The sequence below is a fragment of the Bufo gargarizans genome, unplaced genomic scaffold, assembly GCF_014858855.1.
Source record: "Bufo gargarizans isolate SCDJY-AF-19 unplaced genomic scaffold, ASM1485885v1 original_scaffold_909_pilon, whole genome shotgun sequence".
NCBI classification, from domain to species: domain Eukaryota; kingdom Metazoa; phylum Chordata; class Amphibia; order Anura; family Bufonidae; genus Bufo; species Bufo gargarizans.
The window spans coordinates 125461-148876 of record NW_025334753.1 but is presented as its reverse complement, the minus strand read 5'-3'; the positions used below and the strand labels follow the sequence as shown (position 1 = coordinate 148876).

The 23416-nt window shown below is 45.7% G+C and overlaps 1 protein-coding gene across 1 annotated transcript in view; it reads left to right on the top strand.

Annotated features, from left to right (window-relative positions):
• The window catches only part of LOC122924219 (vomeronasal type-2 receptor 26-like), a 115090-nt gene that overhangs the window by 56639 nt on the left and 35035 nt on the right, over window positions 1–23416 (top strand). The window contains exon 3 of the mRNA XM_044275140.1: window positions 17070–17891. Within this exon, the coding sequence (XP_044131075.1) occupies window positions 17070–17891 (822 nt within the window). The remainder of the gene's footprint in view (window positions 1–17069; window positions 17892–23416) is intronic.

Below are 23416 nucleotides of genomic sequence, written 5' to 3'. Positions count from 1 at the left end.
AGGTCAAAACCAAAGTAAAAAATCATTTTTTTTAGGAAACATTTATTGAAAACATTCTTCCCTGTATATTTACTTGTATATAAAGTGCTAGTGCTGCCAAAATTTTTAAGAAAGAGGCACTCTGATTCAACCTGTATATCACATAAAGAAGGGCATCATTCACATTGAGTTGCAGGTCTGCAGGTCAGCTGACCCTGTAAAAGATTTGAATTGCGGGTCTTGCAGGTGAGCTGAAGCTGTAAAAGATTTAAGGTTTGGGCCTGCAGGTAAACTGACCCTGTGAAACATTTGAGTTGCGGGCCTGCTGATGAGCGTACCCTGTAAAAAATTAGAAGTGAGGGCCTGCTTGTGAGCGGACCCTGTAACAAATTTAATGCGAGGGACTGCTGGTGAGCTGACCCTCTAAAAAATTCTATGTGAGGGCCTGCTGGTGAGCAGACCCTGTAAAAAATTAGATGTGAGGCCCTGCTGGTGAGCGGACCCTCTAAAAAATTAAATGTGAGGGCCTGCTGGTGAGCGGAGGCCATATATGTGAGGCCATATATGTGAGAGCATTATTTGTGATGAATAAGCAATGCATGTTGATATGACTGGAGAGGAGGATGAGGATAAGAAAAGGAAGATTCAACCATATACCCTTGTTTGTGGTGGAAGGTGTGCATGGGAATACAGTCTGTTAACTACATTAAAAACAACACATGTAAAGTGCCTTTATGTTCAGTTGCTTTCCTCTGGTGGAGTCGAGAAGTCATGATCAATTCAGGCCTTGTTCATTTTTATATGAGTCAAACTGTCAGCATTTTCAGTTGACAGGCAGATACGCTTATCTGTTATAATGCCACCAGCAGCACTAAATACACGCTAAGACAAAACGCTGGCGGCAGGGCAGGCCAACACCTCCAAAGCATAGAGCACAATTTCGTGCCACGTGTCCAGCTTGGACACCCAGTAGTTGTAAGACACTGAGGGATCATTAAGGATGATGACACGGTCTGCTATGTACTCCTTCACCATTTTACAAAATTTTTATCCCCTTGTGGCAGTAAGCTGCACATCAGGGTGAGGGTGCTAGCGGGGTGTTGTGAAACTGTCCCAGGCTTTGGAGAGTGTTGCCTTGCCTCTGTTGGAACTGCTGTGTGTTCCCCTTGTCTCCCCTCCTCGGTTGGCCAAGAAAGTACGGACTCTGCCGCCAGCGTTGTCAGATGGTTTGGAGCAATTTTTCAACAAAGATCTTCTGGTATTGCATCATTTTGCTCATCCTATCCACCAGAGGAATGAGAGATGAGAAGTTCTCTTTGTAGCGTGGGTCGAGAAGGGTGAACAACCAGTAATCCATGTTATTTAAAATCCAAATAACACGGGGGTCGCAGGAAAGGCAGCCTAACATGAAGTCAGCCATGTATGCCAGAGTACCAACAGGCGAGACTTCGCTGTCATCATCAGGAGGATCACTCCCAATCTCCTCATCCTCTTCCTCCTCTTCTGCCCACCCATGCAGAACAGAGGGAATTAAACTTCCATGGGTACTACCCTCTGTAGCTGAGGCAACCGTTTCTTGCTCCTCCATCTCTTCAGCCTCCAATTCGTGGTGAGAAGACGAACTGAGGATGGTCTGGCTATCATTAACCTGTGTAATGTCTTCCCCAATTTCCACCTCTTCCACATGCACAGTGTCATCCTTAATTGTGAGCAGCGAGCATTTGAGAAGACACAGAAGTGGGAATAGCATTATCGCCTCTCACCATCTGTGTTGATTCCGTAAAGTTGCGTAAAACCTCACAGAGGTCAGACATCCATGCCCACTCCTCGCTTCTGATTAGCGGAAGCTGATTGGAAAGGCGATGACCATGTTGCATCCGGTACTCCACAACTGCCCTCTGCTGCTCACAAAGCCTGGCCAACATTTGTAACGTCGAGTTCCAGCGAATGCTCACGTTGCATAACAGCCAGTGAGCTGGCAATTTCAAGAGCTGCTGCAGTGTTGACAGACTGGCTGAAGCTGTCAGTGACTTGCGAACACACACTGCGCACCTTCACCCGTAGCTAAGGCAAATTGGAGTATGTTTTTAGAAACCGCTGAAACACAAGGTTGAAAACGTGGGCAAGGCATGGGATGTGTCTAAAGTTGCCCATCTCCAAAGCCGCCACCAAGTTACGGCCATTATCAGACACAACCATGCCTGGTTCTAGGTTGAGTGGAGAGAGCCCCAGCTCAGTCTGGTCTCTTATCCCCTGCCAAAGCTCTGCGGTGGTGTGCTGTTTGTCAACTAGGCAGATCAGCTTCAGCTCGGCCTGTTACCGCGTCCCCAATGCAGTGCTACACTGCTTGCAGCTACCGACTGATGACTGACTGGTGCTGCATGTGGATACTTCTGAGGTGGAAGAGGAGGAGGAGGCGGAGGAGGAGAAGTGGGAGTTGGAGCCACTAACGTAGGTGGTGGCGGAAACCCTGATGGAATTGGGGCCCGCAATCCTTGTCGAAGGTAGCACCTGTGCCTTCCCAGGGTAGGAGTCGCTCCCGGCCTCCACAACATTCACCCAGTGTGCCGTCAGGGAAATGTAGCATCCCTAGCCGAAAGCACTTGTCCATGTGTCCGTGGTTAAGTGGACCTTCCCAGTTACTGCGTTGGTCAGGGCATGTCTAAAGTTAAGGGACACATGTTGGTGTAAGGCTGTCACGGCACACCTTAAAAAATAGTGGCGGCTGGGGACTGTGTAAAGAGGGACGGTCACCAACATCAGGCTGCGGAAGGCCTCAGTGTCCACAAGCCTAAATGGCAACATTTCCAGGGCCAGTAATTTGGAAAGCTGTGCATTTAGTGCTATGGCCTGTGGGTGGGTGGCTGGGTATTTGCGCTTGTGTTCAAATTCGCAGGGTAAAGACATTTGGACGCTGTGCTGGGACAGGGAAGTGGATGTGTTCGCTGAAGGTGCTTGCAAAAGTCCAGATGCAGGGCGGGAGGCATCCGGGCCTGCGTCGTTGACAGGGGATTGGCCAGCACGTAACACAGGGGAAGAGGAGGCAGTAGTGTGACCCGCAGACACAGATTGTGGACCCAGGCGTTTGGCCCACCTATTAGGGTGTTTTGATGCCATGTGGTGGATCATGCTGATCAGCTCGTCTGCCCCATAGGCTGATTTTAACTAGTGTGAGTATATAGCTTGGCCTGCTTCCTCTCACTCACTGAAGCCATCTGGCACCAGGAGAGAGATAGTGTGTGGACTCTCATTGCAGTCCTTGGTTGCCATTTGGCGCTTGGAGTGGTGTGGAGTGGGCCCGGCATGCATGTTGGTACCTGCTTTCCTAGGATATAATATAGGCTTTTTTGGCACCAGAAAATGACAGAAATTGAAGCGGGCCCAGCATGCATGTGGAACCTACACTCGCTGAATTATATTATAGCCGTTATGGCACATAACAGATAGAATTTAGTGTTAGGAACCCGTCTAACTAGAGATCGCCTTGACGTGCGGCAGACGGGCTCAAAAAATTTTGTACAAAATGATTTGCCAAGCATCTCTAACTTATTAGTATAGCATTTGCAACTGTGACGCAATTTTGTACTTTATTTGGTTTGCAGTGAGCTGTTGCATTGTATGTCTTGTTTAACGGTCTTGTTCTCAGCCATAGCAACGTGCTCCTGCGCTTTGGGATGTGCTGACTGACCCCCTTTTTCCTTTGCTGCTGGTGGTAGTTAGGTTGCTACTGTTTACTCCCTGGCTCATTTTGGTGTGGTACAGGTTGCAAACTACTATTCTTTTGTCGTCTGCACGTTCCTCAAAAAAGCGGCATACTGCCGAACACCTACCGCCTGTTTGGTGGTGCTCACCTTCTACCTTTTGCCACCACACTGCCTCTCCCAGCCTGTTGCAGTGCTGCTGATCCTTCCACCTCTGTATTTCTCTCCTTTCTTGGCTTGTTGCAACCTTCCCAGGTTGAGTCAGTGACCTCGTTGTCCAGCACCTCCTCTTCCACTTCCTCACTCTGATTATCCTCCTGATTTGTTGACCTAACCACAACCTCAGTGATTGACAACTGTGTGTCATCCTCTTCCTCAACCTCTTGAGACAGTAATTGTGGTTGAGTCATTGGCAACTGTGTCTCATCATCATGCACCTCATTAAACACTAATTGCCATTCCCCAGCTTCATGTTCTTGTGACTCTGGATGCTCAAGAGGTTGGGAATCGGGGCACAAGATCTCAGGTCCCTCTTCAAGCGTGCTTGGCGAGAGGGCCAAATCAATTAATGGAGATGCAAAGAGGTCCTCTGAATATCCGAGTGTGGGATCATTTGTTTGGCTAGACTGTAAATGGTGGGAGGAAGGAGGATCAGGGTGAGGATTGTGTGGACCAAACTTCTGGCTACTGAGACTGGACTTGGTAGAAGACAGGGTGGTGCTTAACCGACTGGAAGCACTATCTGCTGCAATCCATCCGACCACCTGCTCGCACTGGGCTGACTTCAAGAGTGGTGTCGTGTGCCGCCCTGCAAACTGGGACATGAAGCTACAGTGCCTTGCAAAAGCATACACCCTCTTGACTTTTTTGTGTTTTGGTGCCTCACAACCTGGAATTAACATGGATTGTTTGAGGATTTGCATCATTTAATTTACAGAACATGCCCACAACTTTGAAGATGTTTTTTTTTTTTTTGTGAAGCAAACAACAAATAGGACAAAATAACAGAAAAAGTCAATGTGCATATCTATTCACCCCCTAAAGTCAATACTTTGTAGAGCCAACTTTTGCGGCAATCACAGCTCCAAGTCGCATTTGATAAGTCTCTATGAGCTTGCCACATCTTACCACTGGGAATTTTGCCCATTCCTCCTTGCAAAACTGCTCCAGCTCCTTCAAGTTGGATGGTTTGCGCTTGTGAACAGCAATCTTTAAGTCTGACCACAGATTTCCATTGGATTGAGATATGGGCTTTGACTAGGCCATTTCAACACATTTACATGTTTCTCCTTAAACCACTCAAGTGTTGCTTTAGCAGTATGTTTGGGGTCATTGTCTTGCTTGAAGGTGAACCTCCATCAAATAATGCACAGAGTGGGATAGGTTTTGCTCAAGAATATCCCTGCATTTTGCACCATCCATCTTTTCCTGAACTCTGAACAGTTTCCCAGTCCCAGCTGTTCAAAAACAACCCCAGAGCATGATGCTGCCACCACCATGTCTCACTGTGGGGATGGTGTTCTTTGGGTGATGTGATGTGTTGGGTTTGCGCCAGACATAGCGCTTTCTTTAATGGAGGAAAAGTGAAACGTTAGTCTCATCAGACCAGAGCACCTTCCTCCATACATTTTGGGAGGCTTTCTTTTGGCCACTCTGCCATAAAGCCCAACTCTATGGAGTGTACGGCTTATTGTCATCTTATAGAAAACCTACGAAGTCTCACACATATATAATTAATTTATCTTTATTAATAGAAAGACAAAAATAATGAGTAATACAAATACAGCAGTTACAATAAGTGGTAAAAAATGCAGGAGGATAAAGTGACAAGTGCACGGAGCCACCAAAAGTCCTAAACTGGTAAGTCAGATAGTACATAAGGCTGGATGAGACAAAGTATTGTCTATGCTGATGTGATAGATGGTAATTAATACCTATAAATAACCACACAGAAGACACACAGTCTCTATACGCCACCGCATGTCACAGAAAGGTATACATAAGTCGCAATAATATTGCAAGGAGGTCAGCAAGGATAATGTGATCACAGTGCTGTGACCAGTTGCTGACCCGCCTGCAACAAGCAATACAAAAAACAACTGACAGTGGAGCAGCCTATACTAACCAGGAGAGGATGAGGTGATGGCTCCAAGCCTGACGCGCGTTTCGCCTTGCTTCTTCAGAGGGAGTATATGAATAGATACTCCAGTCTCTGCTGTGGAACTCTGCAGCTCCTCCAGGGTTACCTTAGGTCTCTGTGCTGCCTCTCTGATTAATGCCCTCCTTGCCAGGTCCGTGAGTTTTGGTGGGCGGCTGTTTCTTGGAAGGTTTGCTGTTGTGCCATGTTCTTTTCATTTGGTTATGATAGATTTGATGGTGCTCCTGGGCATCATCAAAAATGTGGATATTTTTTCATAACCTAACCCTGACTTGTACTTCTCAACAACATTGTCCTCTACTTGTTTGGTGAGTTCCTTGGTCTTCATGGCAGTGTTTGGTTAGTGATGCCTCTTGCTTAGGTGTTGCAGCCTCTGGGGCCTTTCAAAAAAGGTGTGTATATGTAAAGACAGATCATGTGACACTTAGATTGCACACAGGTGACATTTCACTAATTATGTGACTTCTGAAGGTAATTGGTTGCACCAGAGCTTGTTATGGGCTTGATAACAAAGGGGGTGAATACATACGCACAGGACAATTTTCTGTTTTCTATTTCTAAATAATAGTCTTATTTATATATTTTTCTCATTTTACTTCATCGACTTAGACTATTGTGTTTTGATCCATCACATAAAACTCAGATTAATAAGGGGGAATACTTTTGCTGAAACACGTTATTGCAGCACAGATGTGACAATTCACTGCAGACACCGTTTATAGGCAAAGTGTGGATAAATTATGGAAAACTGTATTTGTTGTCAGTAATATTTTTCCCAATATCTGGCCCTGACATACACACACCCTATTGCAGCACAGATGTGACAATTCACTGCAGGGACCCTTTATAGGAAAAATGTGTATAAATTATGGAAAAAATATAATTGTTTTCAATAATTTTCTTCCTATCTCTGCCCCTGACACAGAGAAGGTATTAGTGAACAGATGTCACTGCAGACACCCTCTATAGAAAAAAAATCGCAAATTATGAAAAAAATAAAATCTGACTACTTTGCAAGATTAAATTGCCGCCACCACACACAATAGTCCTTAAAAGGACTTTAGGGTCTTTGAAACATTTTAAAATTGAATAAATTGCGATCACAAACTCCCTACACTATCTGTCCCTTCCTAACCTCAGTTCTCCCTGACTCGCAATAAGCCAAACCCACGTCATTGGGTGCTATATAGCACCCGATGATGCGTTCCGGCCAGCCAATCACTTTAATGCCAGTAGCCAACATGGTGGTACTCGGCCTAGTACCGCCATGTGCCGAGCATAGCACTGCTCGAGCCAAACAGGTATTCGGCCGAGAATGCTCGCTCAACACTAAGCAGGACTATGGGATGAACAACATCATTCCACTGTTCATATCCTGGAACAGATGCTGGTAAATCTGGCTGGTCGGGGGACTGGAAAAGAGGTGCCTATATCTCATGGCTGGTGATTTTTCTACATACGCGTAGGTGACAGGAGAGGAGGAGCAAGAGGGAGTTGAGCAAGATGAGGAAGATGACCCAGGCACACCGTGGCAGTATGCAGTGGAGATAGAGGCAGAGAGTCCGTCTGAGTCACTTGCACAAATGGCCCGCTGCATGCTCATTTGCTTGAGTAGTGACAGCAGAATTGTCACCATTCGGCAGAGTTATGCCCCACTCTGTTACCAGGTCACTTTGTCACCGGGTCTCCTAAAGCTGCCTCTACCTCATCACTCAGGTCTCCACATGCTGCTGTTGTCACCTCCACACTATATCATTGTGCCACTGTGTGGTCTCCTCATGTTGCTGCCAACTCACAACTCTGTCTCTGGGTCACTCTGTGGTCTCCTCATGCTGCTGCTGCCACCTCCACACTCTGTAATTGTTCCACTCTGTGTTCTACTCATGCTGCTGCCAAATCACAACTCTGTCTCTGGGCCATTCTGTGGACTCCTCATGCTGCTGACAACTCTCAACTCTGTCTCTGGGTTACTCTGTAGTTTCCTCATGCAGCTGCTGCCACCTTCACATTCTGTCATTTTGCCACTCTGTGACCTCCTCATGCTGATGCCACCTCCACACTATGTCACCATCCCAGCGTGTCCTCTTCATGCTGCTGCCATCATCAAACTCTATAATGTGCCACTCTGTGGTCTCCTCATGCTGCTGCCAAATCAACACTCTGTGGACTCCTCATGCTACTGCTACCTCAACATTATGTCACTGGGCCACTCTGTGGTCTCCTCATGCTGCTGCCAAATTACAACTCTGCTTCTGGGCCACTCTGTGGACTCCTCATGCTGCTGCCACCTCTACACTATGTCACCTTGCCACTCTGTGGTCTCCTAATGCCACTGCTAAATCACCACTCTGTGGTCTCCTCATGCTGTTGCCAAATCACCACTCTGTGGTCTCCTCATGATGCTGCTACCTCAACACTATGTCGCTGGGCCACTCTGTGGTCTCCTCATTCTGCTGATACTACCGCCTCCACACTATGTCACTTTGCCAGTCTGTGGCCTCCTCATACTGCTGCCACCTCCACAATATATTACCTTGCCACTCTGTGATCTTCTTATGCCACTGCCAACTCACCACTTTGTGGTCTCCTCATGATGCTGCTCCCTTAACACTATGTCACTGGGCCAGTCTGTGGTCTCTTCATGATGCTGCAAACTCACAACTCTGTCTCTGGGCCACTCTATGGCCTCCTCATGCTGCTGCCACCTCTACACTATGTCACCTTGCCACTCTGTAGTCTCCTCATGCTGCCACTACCTCAAATCTATATCATTGGGGCACTCTGTGGCCTACTCATGCTGCTGCCACCTCTACACTATGTCACCTTGTCACTCTGTGGTCTCCCATGCTTCTGCTAACTCACAAATCTATCTCAGGGGCACTCTATGGTCTTCTCATGCTGCTGCTGCAACCTCCACACTCTGCGGTTGTGCCTCTCTGTGGCCTACTCATTCTGCTGCCACCTCCACACTATGTCACCTTGCCACTCTGTGGTCTCCTCATGCTGCTGCCACATCAACACTCTGTAGTCTCCTCATGTTGCTGCCAAATCACCCACTCTGTTTTCTCCTCATGCTGCTGCTACCTTAACACTATGTCACTGGGCCACTATGTGGTCTTCTCATTCTGCTGCTACTGCCACCTCCACACTATGTCACTTTGCCAGTCTGTGGCCTCCTCATGCTGCTGCCACCTCCACACTATATTACCTTGCCACTCTGTGGTCTTCTTATGCCACTGCCAAATCACCACTCTGTGGTCTCCTCATGCTGCTGCTCCCTTAACACTATGTCACTGGGCCACTCTGTGGTCTCTTCATGATGCTGGAAACTCACAACTCTGGTCTGTGGGCCACTCTGTGGCCTCCTAATGATGCTGCTACTTCTACACTGTGTCACCTTGCCACTCTGACTTCTCCTCAGGCTGCTGCCAAATCACCACCCTGTGGACTTCATGCTACCGCTACCTCAACTCTATGTCACTGGGCCACTCTGTGGTCTCCTCATGCTGCTGCCAAATCACCACTCATTGGTCTCCTCATGCTGCTGCTACCTCAACACTATGTCACTCGGCCACTCTGTGGTCTTCTCATGCTGCTGTCAACTCACAACTATGTCTCTGGGCCGCTCTTTGGCCTCCTCATCCTGCTGCTGCCACCTCCACACTATGCCACCTTGCCACTCTGTGGTCTCCTCATGCTGCTGCCAACTTACATCTATGTCTCTGGGCCACTCTGTGGTCTCCTCATGCTGCCGCCACCTCCACACTATATCACCTTTAGAGTCTGTGGCCTCCTCATGCTGCTGCTGCACCTCCATACTATATCACCTTGCCACTCTGTGGTCTACTCATGCTGCTACCAACTCACAACTCTGTCTCTGGGCTACTCTGTGGTGTCCTTATGCTGATGCCAACTCACAACTCTATCTCTGGGCCACTCTGTGGTCTCCGAATGCTTGCCAGTCTGTGGCCTCCTCATGCTGCTGTTGCTACCTCCACACTATGTCACCTTGCCACTCTGTGGTCTCCTCATCCTGCTGCTAAAACACCACTCTGTGCTCTCCTCATGCTGCCACTACCTCAAATCTATGTCACTGGGCCACTCTGTGGTCTCCTTATGCTGCTTCAAACTCACAACTCTGTATCTAGGCTACTCTGTGGCCTATTTATACTACTGCCATCTCTACACTATGTCACCTTGTCACTCTGTGGTCTTCTCATGCTTCTGCTAACTGACAAATCTATCTCTAGGCCACTCTATGGTCTTGTCATGCTGCTGCTGCCACCTCCACACTCTGCTATTGTGCCGCTCTGTGGCCTATTCATGCTGCTGCCACCTCCGCACTATGTCACCTTGCCAGTCTGTGGCCTCTTCATGTTGCTGATGCCACCTCCACACTCTGTCATTGTGCCACTCTGTGGTCTCTTCATGCTGCTGCCGCTTCACCACTCTGTAGTCTCCTCATGCTGCTGCCAAATCACCCACTCTTTGGTCTCCTCATGCTGCTGCTACCTCAACACTATGTCACAGGGCCATTCTGTCGTTTACTCATGCTGCTGACATTTCACAACTCTGTCTCTGGGCCACTTTGTGGTCTCCTCATTCTGCTGCTGCCACCTCCACACTATGTCACCTTGCCAGTCTGTGGCCTCCTTATGCTGCTGCCACCTCCACACTATATTACCTTGCCACTCTGTCGACTCCTAATGCCACTGCCAAATCACCACTCTGTCATTGTGCCACTCTGTGGTCCCCTCATGCTGCTGCCAAATCACCTCTCTGTGGTCTCCTCATGCTGCTGCTACCTAAAGACTATGTCACTGGGCCATTCAGTTGTTTACTCATGCTGCTGACATTTCACAACTCTGTCTCTGGGCCACTTTGTGGTCTCATGCTGCTGCTGCCACCTCCACACTATGTCACCTTGCCAGTCTGTGGCCTCCTTATGCTGCTGCCACCTCCACACTATATTACCTTGCCACTCTGTCAACTCCTAATGCCACTGCCAAATCACCACTCTGTGGTCTCCTTATTCTGAGGCTACCTGAACAATATTGGCCACTCTGTGGTCTCTTCATGATGCTGCAAACTCACAACTCTGTCTCTGGGCGACTCTGTGGCCTCCTCATGCTGTTGCCACATCTACACTGTGTCACCATGCCAAGCAGCAGCATGAGGAGACCACAGAGTCGGTGATTTGGCAGCAGCATGAGGAGACTACAGAGTGGTGAAGCGGCAGCAGCATGTAGAGACCACAGAGTGGCACAATGACAGAGTGTGGAGGTGGCATCAGCAACATGAAGAGGTCACAGACTGGCAAGGTGACATAGTGTGGAGGTGGAAGCAGCATGAATAGGCCACAGAGCGGCACATAAGCAGAGTGTGGAGGTGGCAGCAGCAGTGGCCCATAGACAAAGTGGCCCAGAGACAGAGTTGTGAAATGCCACCTCCCCACTATTTTACCTTGCCACTCTGTTGTCTCCTAATGCAACTGCCAAATCACCACTCTGTGGTCTCTTTATGCTGCTGCTACCTGAACAATATGTCACTGGGCCACTCTGTGGTCTCTTCATGATGCTTCAAACTCACAACTCTGTCTCTGGGTGACTCTGTGGCCTTCTAATGCTGCTGCCACATCTACATTGTGTCACCTTGTCACTCTGTGGTCTTCTCATGCTGCTGCCACTTCACCACTCTGTGGTCTCCTCAGGCTGCTGCTAAATCACCACTCTGTGGTCTCTTCATGCTGCCGCTACCTGAACTCTATGTCACTGGGCCATTCTGTGATCGCCTCATGCTGCTGCCAAATCACCACTCTGTGGTCTCCTCATGCTGCTGCTACCTCAACACTATGTCATTGAACCACTCTGTGGTCTCCTCATGCTGCTGCCAAATCACAACTCTGTCTCTGGGCCACTCTGTGGCCTACTCATGCTGCTGCCACCTCTACGCTTTGTCACCTTACCACTTTGTGGTTTCCTCACGCTGCTGCCAAATCTCCACTCTGTGGTCTACTCATGCTGCTGCTACCTAAACACTATATCAACTTGCCACTCTGTGGCCTCCTTATGCTGCTGCTGCCACCTTCACTCTCTGTCATTGTGCCACTCTGTGGTCCCCTCATGCTGTTGCCAAATCACCTCTCTGTGGTCTCCTCATGCTGCTGCTACCTAAACACTATGTCACTGGGCCATTCTGTCATGCTGCTGACATTTCACAACTCTGTCTCTGGACCACTTTGTGGTCTCCTCATGCTGCTGCTGCCACCTCCACACTATGTCACCTTGCCAGTCTGTGGCCTCCTCATGCTGCTGCCACCTCCACACTATATTACCTTGCCACTTTGCGATCTCCTCATGTCACTGCCAAATCACCAATCTGTGGTCTCCTCATGCTGCTGCTACCTTAACACTATGTCACTGGGCCACTTTGTGGTCTCTTCATGATGCTGCAAACTCACAACTCTGTCTCTGGGCCACTCTGTGCCCTCCTAATGCTGCTGCTTCTTCACCACTCTGTTGTCTCCTCATGCTGCTGTAAACTCACACTCTGTCTCTGGGCCACTCTGTGATCTCCTAATGCTGCTGCCTACTAACAACTCTGTCTCTGGGCCACTCTGTGGTCTCCTCATGCTACTGACTACTCACAACTTTGTCTCTGTGGCCTCCTCATGCTGATGCCACCTCCACACTATGTCACCTTGCCACTATGTGTTCTCCTCATGCTGCTACCAAGTTACAACTCTCTGGGCCACTATGTGGTCTACCTCATGCTGCTGCTGCCAACACTACACTCTGTTAGTAGATTAATGAGACTGCGCATGTTTCAGTTCTCCCAAATACAGGTATAACCACTCCCACTGCGTGAAAGAGAAGCCAGGTCCCCACAGACATCCTCTACTTTAGAACATCCTGTGGAACATCAAATTGTGCCAAATAGTGAAGCACAGCTATTTTGATGTCAAGTAAAAATGCGCTCATATACTCACAAGCGCATGCAGGGTAAAGGCACATCAAGTGAAATCGAGTCTCCTTTAATCTTCAATGTCTGCTTCCGTACTATAATCCTAGGAATGAAGTCCTTCCATAGTGAAATACCATCAGTACCATGCAATAAAAGGGTTTATTGTACTTACAAGCATCTTTAAAAACAAGCGTGTAAAACAACGGTCCCGCGTCCTCATGCAGCCCGTCCCAGGTTTCGCTCCTAAAGCTTCATCAGGGGCGTACACTCTGTCATTGTTTCATTCTGTGGTCTCCTCATGCTGCTGCTACACCACTCTGTGGTCTCCTCAAGCTGCTTTCAGATCACCACTCTGTGGTCTCCTCATGCTGCTGCTACCTCAACACTATGTCACTGGGCCACTCTGTGGTTTCCTCATGCTGCTTTAAACTCACAACTCTGTCTTAAGGCTACTCTGTGGCCTCCTCATGCTGCTGCTGCCACCTCCAAACTATGTTACCTTGCCAGTCTGTACCCTCCTCATGCTGCTGCCACCTCCACACTATATTACCTTGTCGCTCTGTGTTCTCCACATGCTGCTGCTAACTCAGCACTATGCCACTAGGCCTCTCTGTGGCCTGCTCATGCTGCTGCCACCTCCACACTATGTCACCTTGCTAGTCGGTGGCCTCCTCATGCTGCTGCTAACTCAATACTAAGTCATGTGGCCACTGTGAGGCTTCCTCATGCTGCTGCCACCACCTAAACATTATGTAAATAGGCCACTCTGTGGTCTCCTCATGCTGTTGCTGCCATCTCCCTACTATGTCACTGGGCCACTCTGTGGTCTCCTCATGCTGCTCCTACCTCAACACTATGTTTTGGGAAACTCTGTGGACTTCTTAAGCTGTTCTCCCATCCTCCCTACTCCATGACAGGGCCGCTATTTTGCCTTTTTGGCCTGGCTGATATCATCATTTATTTGACCCTTTTTATGATCTGTCAGAAGGAAGGAAAAATCTGATGCACAACGGATCCTGTATGTGTAGCTGTAAGGCTTGTATGGTCCCATCAGAATTGGTTTATTGTTTGGTAGCCAAAAGCAGAAGTGGTTACAAAACATAGAATACAATGCAAATATTCCATTCACGTGTCATCTCTGTTTTGGATCCTCTCCTTTTTTGGGGGGGGCTTAAGCAATACTGATGGATTACTGACCACATGCTGACCGAGTAAAGTTAATGCTCAACAGATAGGATGCATTTTTTTGGGGGGTTATTGTTCTGATGGATCAGAGGAAGGGCAAAATAATCAGTTACGTCGATACAAACTTAATGCTGACCCCCTCTCCACTCTGTCATGGGGCTCTACTTGTATAAGTGTTGATTAGAACAGGTTCTGTAGACATCTATGTGGAATCAGCTGACGATTGTGTAAAAGGTGTGTGCTCTTACAGTAGGATCTTGGGCCTCTGCAGAGTTCTTTATACCTGGTGCTAACATCGACCTGTAAGGCTGAGTTCACACTTGAGTTATTTGGTCAGTTTTGGCCATGTAACTGCCCAAATAAATGAAGTGTGCAGTGATTCTAAGAGCGACGCCTGTCATGTGCGTGTCATTCTGACTCACAGTATTGTTTCACTACCACAGAAGACTCCCTATGCCTGTTACTGCAAGGAACAGTGTACTATACCCCCATACCAGCTCTCTTCAGCCAGGAAATAGCCGTTTTTTTAACGCAATTCACAGCGAATTAATTTGGATCAAAACAAATCTTTTCTGAAAATTCGGCGAACCGGAAATTCACTCATTTCCTATCACTTACACACTGATTGGCGCTTTCTAGGCTCCCATATTCGAGCACAGCAATAGACTTCTTGGTTTTGATTCCATTTGTATAATTCTAGATGGCCGGTGCAGGGCTTCAAACACCAGCAAGGACCCGACTGACTTGAAAAAGGAGTATATTGACTCCAAAACACGTTGTCATTTATCAATAAAAGACCCTTTTACCTATCCACTGAGGTCGTGTCTTTGCGCCAGAAGGTATCAATTGGTGCACTACTCTAGTGCACGAAAAATCTTTTTCTTAATGCACTTCATAATGACAGCAGAGCTGCATTCAGCAGGGTGCACGGGGCCGACAGACTGGAAAAAAAAGCCATAAGATGTATTGCCATTAAAAATGGCAACTTCTCAAAATCATTAGTAATAAAAAAAAAGAGTGTTAGAGAGGAGGCCCATACCAACCACTGTCCAGCACTCCCTGGCAGACATGGCCATCACACTATTCACCCACTCACCTACTCCTGTATTCTGGCAGCCCGGACCAACCAGACTTCTCCTCCTCCTTCCTGGCAGGCTCAGCCAGTGGAACAGCTCCCTTCTTCGTCTTGCAGCCCGCTTTCTGCCAGCACCATCTCTTGCTGCCCATAGGGCACCCGAATCTTCACCAGCCAATGAATGGTCACCTAGGGATACTTAAGGCACCTTCCTCTGAAGGTATGTGTCTGAGCTGTCCAGTTTGTTCGTTCCTACAACGATGTGCTATTTATGTTTGCTTGTGTACCAACTCCAGCCTGTTTCCTGGATTTGACCCTTCACTGCCTGTCCTGACCTCCATACTGACCTTGAGTTGACTGCCCTCTTCCTGACTAGGTTTGGTTGATTCTTTGGTGTTCGACACAGGTGATTGTTAGCCCCTGTGGCTCAGTAGTCACTTAAACAGAGAATACTCCAAGAGGTAGCAGTCTGGTGTTTCCCCTGCAATGAAGTCCAGATGCCTTTATTCACCCTATAAAGTGTGAAAACCAGGGGTCTATTTAGATAACGTCCTTGGAAGTAAGTTCAATTGACACAGCACCTGCTGCATAACAGTTTCTCAGCTCTATTTTACCACTATAGGCAGCCATCTTAAGTACATTTTAGAAATACATCTGGCATATTGTGAAAGGAAAAAGAGTAAGCAGGCACACTCTGATTTGGGTCAATATATTAATTTATTTATATATAAAGTGACTGTAAGGTGTATTAAAATAGGTTCAATAAAATATCGTATTGGGGGATTGAGCTAGCTGTCCTTTTTGTAGAGATGGGTGGATTATCATTCAATGGTCACCAGCTGGTATTGAAGAGGTTATAGGAATAAAATCTATATGAATATATATAGATATAAAATGTGCGCTAGAAAGATGATGCGCTGGAAAAATATGAATATATGGATATAAAATGTGCGCTAGAAAAATGATGCGCTAGAAAAACGAAGAGGGTAAAAAATAATAAATGTCCTTATGAGTAGAATCGTCTATTCATGAAATAATAGTCTCAGAATAATACGTATTGCTCCTTATGTAAGGTAGTCTTATTCTTTTATGATGATATTCTCTAGATAGGAGGTAAATGAATAAATGAATGGGTATTGCGCCTTAGGACTCCTTTTATGATCCGTGCTGTTCAATGGAGGGTACGTGATGCGACTAAATGTTGTAGGTCAGTTAAGTTTCATAGAGCCGCAGACATGTGCATTAGTACATTATATCATAAGATGATGTTGTAATTCTCATGCGGTTACTGTGGGAGGAAGGGGTGCTCTGTGCCTGGGTGCGGCGTCCCGCACTTTCTCTGGCTGCAGAGGTCACTTACCCTTCACCCGGCGTTGCTGTCTTCGGTCTTCTAGCGGTTATCTGTCCTCCCTGGGCGGCTGTCTTGGATCCGGGAGTCGGCGGTGTAGCTCGTGTTGCTAGGGACGACGGGAGGCGTGGTTCGCGCGTCTGTAAGGTGACGTAGGTTGTCACGTGGTCGCGGCTTGTACTGAATGGTCCCGGCTTGTTTTGGGTAATCCTCTAGCTCCGTTACGAGTGATAGGTATTCCAACAATCCTCTGCTCCTTAAACGTGTTTCGGGAGTATCTCCCTTCATCAGTAGTTCTTACTGATGAAGGGAGAGACTCCCGAAACGCGTTTAAGGAGCAGAGGATTTTTGGAACATATTTTACAGTCACTTTATATATAAATAAATTAATATATTGACCCAAATCAGAGTGTGCCTGCTTACTCTTTTTCCTTTCACATTATCTACTCCTGACTGGGTGAGTCAGTTTTAGTAGCTCTGCACCACTCTGATCATTCTCCTGAGCGGTAGAGCCGTCTATTCCACTTTTTCACATCTGGCATATTGGCTGCTGAATTGCTGGGATATGGAGGGCAGGTTTCATATTGACCAGTATTGTCATTTATACATTATGTCACTGTTTGTATTAGTCAGAAACTGCTATTATATCATTTTTTGCAGATCAGCTATGGTGCAACAAGTACTGTTCTAAGTGATCGAAACTACTATCCAACTTTTTATCGAACTAGTCAAAGTGCCCAGATCTGTTATTTGGTGTTATCTAAGATGATCAAGTTCTTTGGATGGACATGGATTGGGATTGTATCTTCAGATGATGACAGTGGTAATGAGGAGATTCAGATTCTGACACGATATCTGACCATCCATGAAATCTGTGTGGCCTACACCATCAAAGTGAAATCTGAGAGCTTAAGTATTATAGATGATGTTGAAAGAAAAACCATGGAGATTATCAGAAAGTCCTCAGCCGAAGTTATAATGCTCTGTGGGACGTATTCTCAATCTTTTGCAGATTGGTTAAATGCAATGCGAGGTGTTTTCCATGATAAGACTTTTGTGTTTGGTCCTACATTTAATTCAGTCATGAGTCTTGTGGAGCATCACAGAGAAGCATTTAATGGCAGTCTGACTCTTGAATCTTCTAGAATGCGTATACCAGATATGAGAAGCTACTATGAAAGTTTCCAGACCATAAATCATCCAGAAGACATGTTACTGGCTCACATCTGGTTGGTAAACCTGCACTGCTTATCAAGAGATCCTCAAAAAAATGAAATCTATCAGAAGACATACAAGATATCTCTACATAACTGTACCGGGACAGAACGGGTCACAGAGTTTTATAACTTTCATGGCGAAGGACTTACTGAGCAAGTGTACAAAGCTGTTCATTTAATGGCTCGGGCTCTACATGATCTATACATGTCCAAGACTAGACAATCTGCTGAGAAGATGAGCTTTCTCCATAGACACAGGCACCAGGTAAGAGCTGTGAAGAACAAATTCCAATTCACACTGAATTGTACCAACAAAGGATTGTGAGTTAAAATGAGTAAACTACCGACAACTGAACTAATGAATCTGCATGATTGTTTACTATACATCTATACATGGCACAGTAGAATAAAGGTTCCACAAACAAGGTATAACTATACAATAAGTCATGTTGTTCAGTCCCTAGTCAGTAAACAAGGACCTCAACATCATGGAGCTTAGAGTGCCTAGAAAGCTGGAGAGGGTCCAGAGGAGGGCAACGAAAGTAATAACTGTAATGGGGCAACTACAGTGCCCTGAAAGATTATCAGCATTAGGGTTATTCACTTTAGTAAAAAGACGACTGAGGGGAGATCTAATTACTATGTATAAATATATCAGGGGTCAGTACAGAGATCACTCCCACCATCTATTTATCCCCAGGACTGTGACTGTGACGAGGGGACATCCTCTGCGTCTGGAGGAAAGAAGGTTTGTACACAAACATAGAAGAGGATTCTTTACGGTAAGAGCAGTGAGACTATGGAGCTCTCTGCCTGAGGAGGTGGTGATGGTGAATTCACTAAAAGAGTTCAAGAGGGGCCTGGATGTATTTCTGGAGTGTAATAATATTACAGGCTATAGCTACTAGAGAGGGGTCGTTGATCCAGGGAGTTATCTGATGCCTGATTGTAGTCGGGAAATAATTTTTTTCCCCTTAAGTGGGGAAAATTGGCTTCTACCTCACAGTTTTTTTTTTTTTTGCCTTCCTCTGGATCAACTTGCAGGATGACAGGCCGAACTGGATGGACAGATGTCTTTTTTTTGGCCTTATATTCTATGTTACTATGTTATGTTGTATAGTGGTTGGTGCTTATGTCTGTGGGTGAACCTTCTGTCTTGTGAATCATTTTTAGAAATAAATGTTACTAGTTACCTCATGGATGGAAGCTCTTAGGTCCACAATTTCTATACCATCTGTTTGGAGAACAGGAGTGTATAGTCTAAGTGTGTGGTACCACTACCCTGATAATGGTTCATAAGTAGGGATGAGCGAACCCGATCTGCAAACTGTTTCACTGAAGTCCGGGTTCAGTGTTCGGGTAATTTTATTATTTTCCGTTATAACATGGTTATAGTGGAAAATAATAGCATTCTTAAGACAGAATGCAAAAGAGTATGGCAATTTAGGGGTAAAAAAAACAAGCAAAACTTACCTTGTCACTTGATCGCGCTGCCACAGTGTCTTCTATCTACTTTCAGGAGGACCTGCTAAAGGACCTGCGATGACATCACCGCACTCACTAGGTGGTAAGCGTGGTTACTTCATCACAGGTACTATAAGAAAATTTAGACAAGCACATTCATAGTCGCAGATGCACATCCATAAAGCTAGCATGCAGAAAGCAAACAAAAACAGGTATGGCTGCACAACATCTCACAACAATAAAACTGGTACATCTGGATTATTCTAAATTAAAGTGGTATAATACCTACTATAAATGAAAAAAATTGAAGCTCTTTGTGCACATTTTTGATCAAAGGTGTGTCGGGCCCATCTACCAGGTGTCAAGGTGGCTTCTGCAGATGGGTACCTAACACTAACAGAACTGCCTCACCTGGGCTTGACCTAAGCCTACAATATTCAGGGCAGTGTAGGAACCAGCTACATATATACCCTGCTCAGAAGCCCCAGGCAGATGGGCGGGGAGTGCTCAATCTAAAAGTGGCCGCTACCCTCAATATATACTACAAGAAAATTTTGACAAGCACATTCATAGTCACAGGTGCACATCAATCAAGCTAGCATGCAGAAAGCAAACAAAAAAATTGGATTGAGCACTGGCTTAAGGACCGTGTCCAGAGAGTTGTGGTTAATGATTCCTATTCAGATGGTCCCAGGTTATAAGCGGTGACCCCAAGGTTCAGTGCTGGGCCCTTTATTATTTAATTTATTTTTTAATGATATTGAGGACGGGATTAATACCACCATATCTATTTTTGCAGATGACACTAAGCTGTGTAGAACTGTACGGTCTATGGAAGATGTTCACAAACTACAAGCTGACTTGAACAATCTGAGTGATTGGGCATCAACTTGGCAAATGAGGTTCAATGTGGACAAATGAAAAGTTATGCATCTTGGTAGTAATAATCTCTGTGTTTCATATGCCCTAGGTGATGTAGCACTGGGAGAGTCACTTATAGAGAAGGATTTGGGTGTCCTTGTGGATAGTAGATTAAATTATAGTATACAATGTCAATCAGCTGCTTCTAAGGCCACCAGGATATCGTCATGCATTAAACGAGGCATGGACTCGCGGGGTAGGGATGTAATATTACCACTTTACAAAGCGCTGGTGCGGCCTCATCTGGAATACGCAGTGCAGTTCTGGGCACCAGTACATAGAAAGGATGCACTGCAGCTGGAAAAAGTACAGAGGAGAGCGACTAAACTGATAAGGGGCATGGAGGGTCTTAGTTATGAAGAAAGATTTAAATAATTGAATTTATTTAGTTTTAAGAAGAGATGTCTAAGGGGGGACATAATTAAAGTACATAAATGGGCCAAACAAAAAATACTGCGAAAAGCTGTTCCTTGTAAAATGTGCTCAAAAGACAAGGGGGCGCTGCCTCCGACTGAAGTAGAAAAAGTTCAGTCTCCAGAAGCTTCTTTACTGTAAGAACTGTGAATCTGTGGAATAGACTCCTCAGGACGTGGTCACAGCAGGAACAGTGGATAGTTTCAAAAAGGATTTAGACGAATTCTTAAAAGTAAAAAACATAAATGCTTATGAAAACGTGTAGAAATCTGAGTCTCACTTCCTACTGTGATTCGCGTCCCCTCCTATCCCTTGGTTGAACTTGATGGACGTTTGTCTTTTTTCAACTGTATTAACTATGTAACTATGTAACTATATGTGAGATGTTGTGTCGCTATATCTTTTTTTGATCACAGGTTATATGGCAGGTACTGGTGAATGAAGATAAACGGACCTGCAATGATGTCACTGCGTTCACCATGTGGTGAGCCCTGTGACATCATCACAGGTCCATTTGCAGGTCCTGCTGAAAGAAGATAGAAGACACGAAGTCAGCGCGATTAAATGGATGAGGTGAGTCTTTTTTTAACCCCTAAATTGCCATATTCTTTTGCATTCTCTCTTAAGAATGCTATCATCTTCCGTTAACCATGTTATAACCGAAAATAAAAAAGTGAAGTTCGAGTCCCCAATGACTTCAAAAGGGTTCGGGTTCAGGGTCAAGTTCGGGTCCCAAACCCGAACTTTAACCTAAAGTTTGGCCGAACTCTGCAAGCCCGAACTTCCACGAGTTCACTCATCCCTATTTATGATGTATTTAGCAAAAGGAAAATATTTTATTGTCCATGTAAGGGTTAATGAGTGTTAAGTGCAATGAACAGTGTTAAACACAGATCTCAGTCCTAGTTCAGAAAATCCATCCTTTTCTAGTAGTCTTTGACATTGTTTAGAAGTAGAGATGAGCGAATTTTGAAAAAATTTGATTCGGCTGGTTAGCCGACTTTTTGGAAAAAATGTGGTTCGATCCGAATTTGTTCGCGGTGAATCTCATTTAAAAAAAGCTATTTCCTGGCTGCAGATATCCTTTATAGTGGTGTAGAACACTGTGTATTGCAGTAACACACATAGGGAGTCTGCTGGGGTAGTGAAATAAAACTGTGAGTCCGTATGACATGCAGATGACAGGGGTCGCTCTTAGAATCACTGCACACTTCACTTATTTGGGCAGTCACGGGGCCAAAACTGACCAAATAACTCAAGTATGAACTCAGCCTTACAGGTCGATGTTAGCGCCAAGAAGAAGCGCACTCCTTTTACACTGTCGTCAGCTGATTCCACATAGATGTCTACAGAACCTGTTCTATTACACACTTATACAAGTAGAGCTCCCAACAGGGTGGAGAGGGGGTCAGCAGTAAGTTTGTGTTGACATCACTGATTATTTTTCCCTTCCTCTGATCCGTCAGAACAATAACCCCCCAAAAAATGGATCTTGTCTGTGGAGCATCCGCCTTCACTCGGTCAGCATTTGGTAAGTAATCCATCAGTATTGCTAACGCCAATAAAACAGGAGGGGATCCAAAACAGAGATGACACGTATATAAAATATTTGCATGTCTTCTGTGTTTTGTACTCACTCCTGCTTTTGGCTGCCAAAATCACAGTCCAATTCTGATGGGACCATACAGGCCTTACAGCTGCTACACAGACAGGATCCATTGTGCGTCAAATTTTCCTTCCTTCCGACAGATCAGAAGAAGGGTCAAATAAATGATGTTGTCAGCCAGGCCAAAAAGGCAAAATAGTGGCAGAGTCATGGAGTGGGGAAGATGGGAGAACAGCTTGAGAAGTCCACATAGTTTCCCAAGACATAGTGTTGAGGTACCAGCAGCATGAGGATACCACAGAGTGGCCCAGTGACATAGTAGGGAGATGGCAGCAACAGCAAAAGGCAAAATAGTGGCTCAGTGTCACGATAGGTAGGTAAGCGGGGAAATAACCACACACACGAAAAAAATAAAAAATAAATGACTAGGCCCAAAAGCTAGGAAGAAAAGGGTCACCTCCTAGTGATCCCTAAAAGTTTTCCCTAAATTGATATGCTCATGTGAATTCACTAATTGTGTATATGCACATGCCCTCGTGCCTAAACCTATACACCCTGGGCAAATGCTAAGTTGTAGGGAAAAGGGAAGAGGCAACCTGCTTCTTCAAACCTGGAGGAAGCAAGCATCCACCACACATCCAGAGCTCACAGGAAAGAACTATAACCCGCACAGGCCACTGGGGGAAGGAGGGATAAATAGCCTCACTAACAATCAAACCCAGTACACCTGAGGGAAGGTGGATCCAGCTCAAACCCAAACAATTCACCGAAGAACGGCTCATAACATGTACTTATTTTTCCCATTAATACACCCTAACAATGGCAGTATAAAAATTTTGGTTTACTGCAGACCGGTTAATAAGACTTAATCTTTTTCCTATTAATACACCCTGTAGATGGCTGTAGTACGATGAAACTTTATCGCTGAGCAGCAAATATTTTTTTTGCCATTAAAACTAACCAAAAAGGCTATAATTTTCGCCCTTCACCACACAGCGGCCAATAAGCCCCTTTTCCCCACTAATACACTCTAAAAAGGGCTTTAGAACACGTAACTGAACAGCTGAATGGCAATTACTTTTTTGTGCCACTAATACACACACAAAAGGGCTTTAGAACATATAACTGCACCGCTGAACGGCAAATATTTTTTTCTTTTGCCACTAATACACGACAAAAAGGGCTTTACAGCATATAACTGCACCGCTGAGTGGCAAATATATTTTTATTTTGCCACTATTGCACAACAAAAAGGACTTTTTAGAACACATAACTGCATCGCTAAAATGGCAAATAGGTCCTTATTTTTTTTCAAGTATACACGCCACAGAAGGTTTTAGAACATATAACTGCACCGCTGAACGGCATATATATTTTTATTTTGC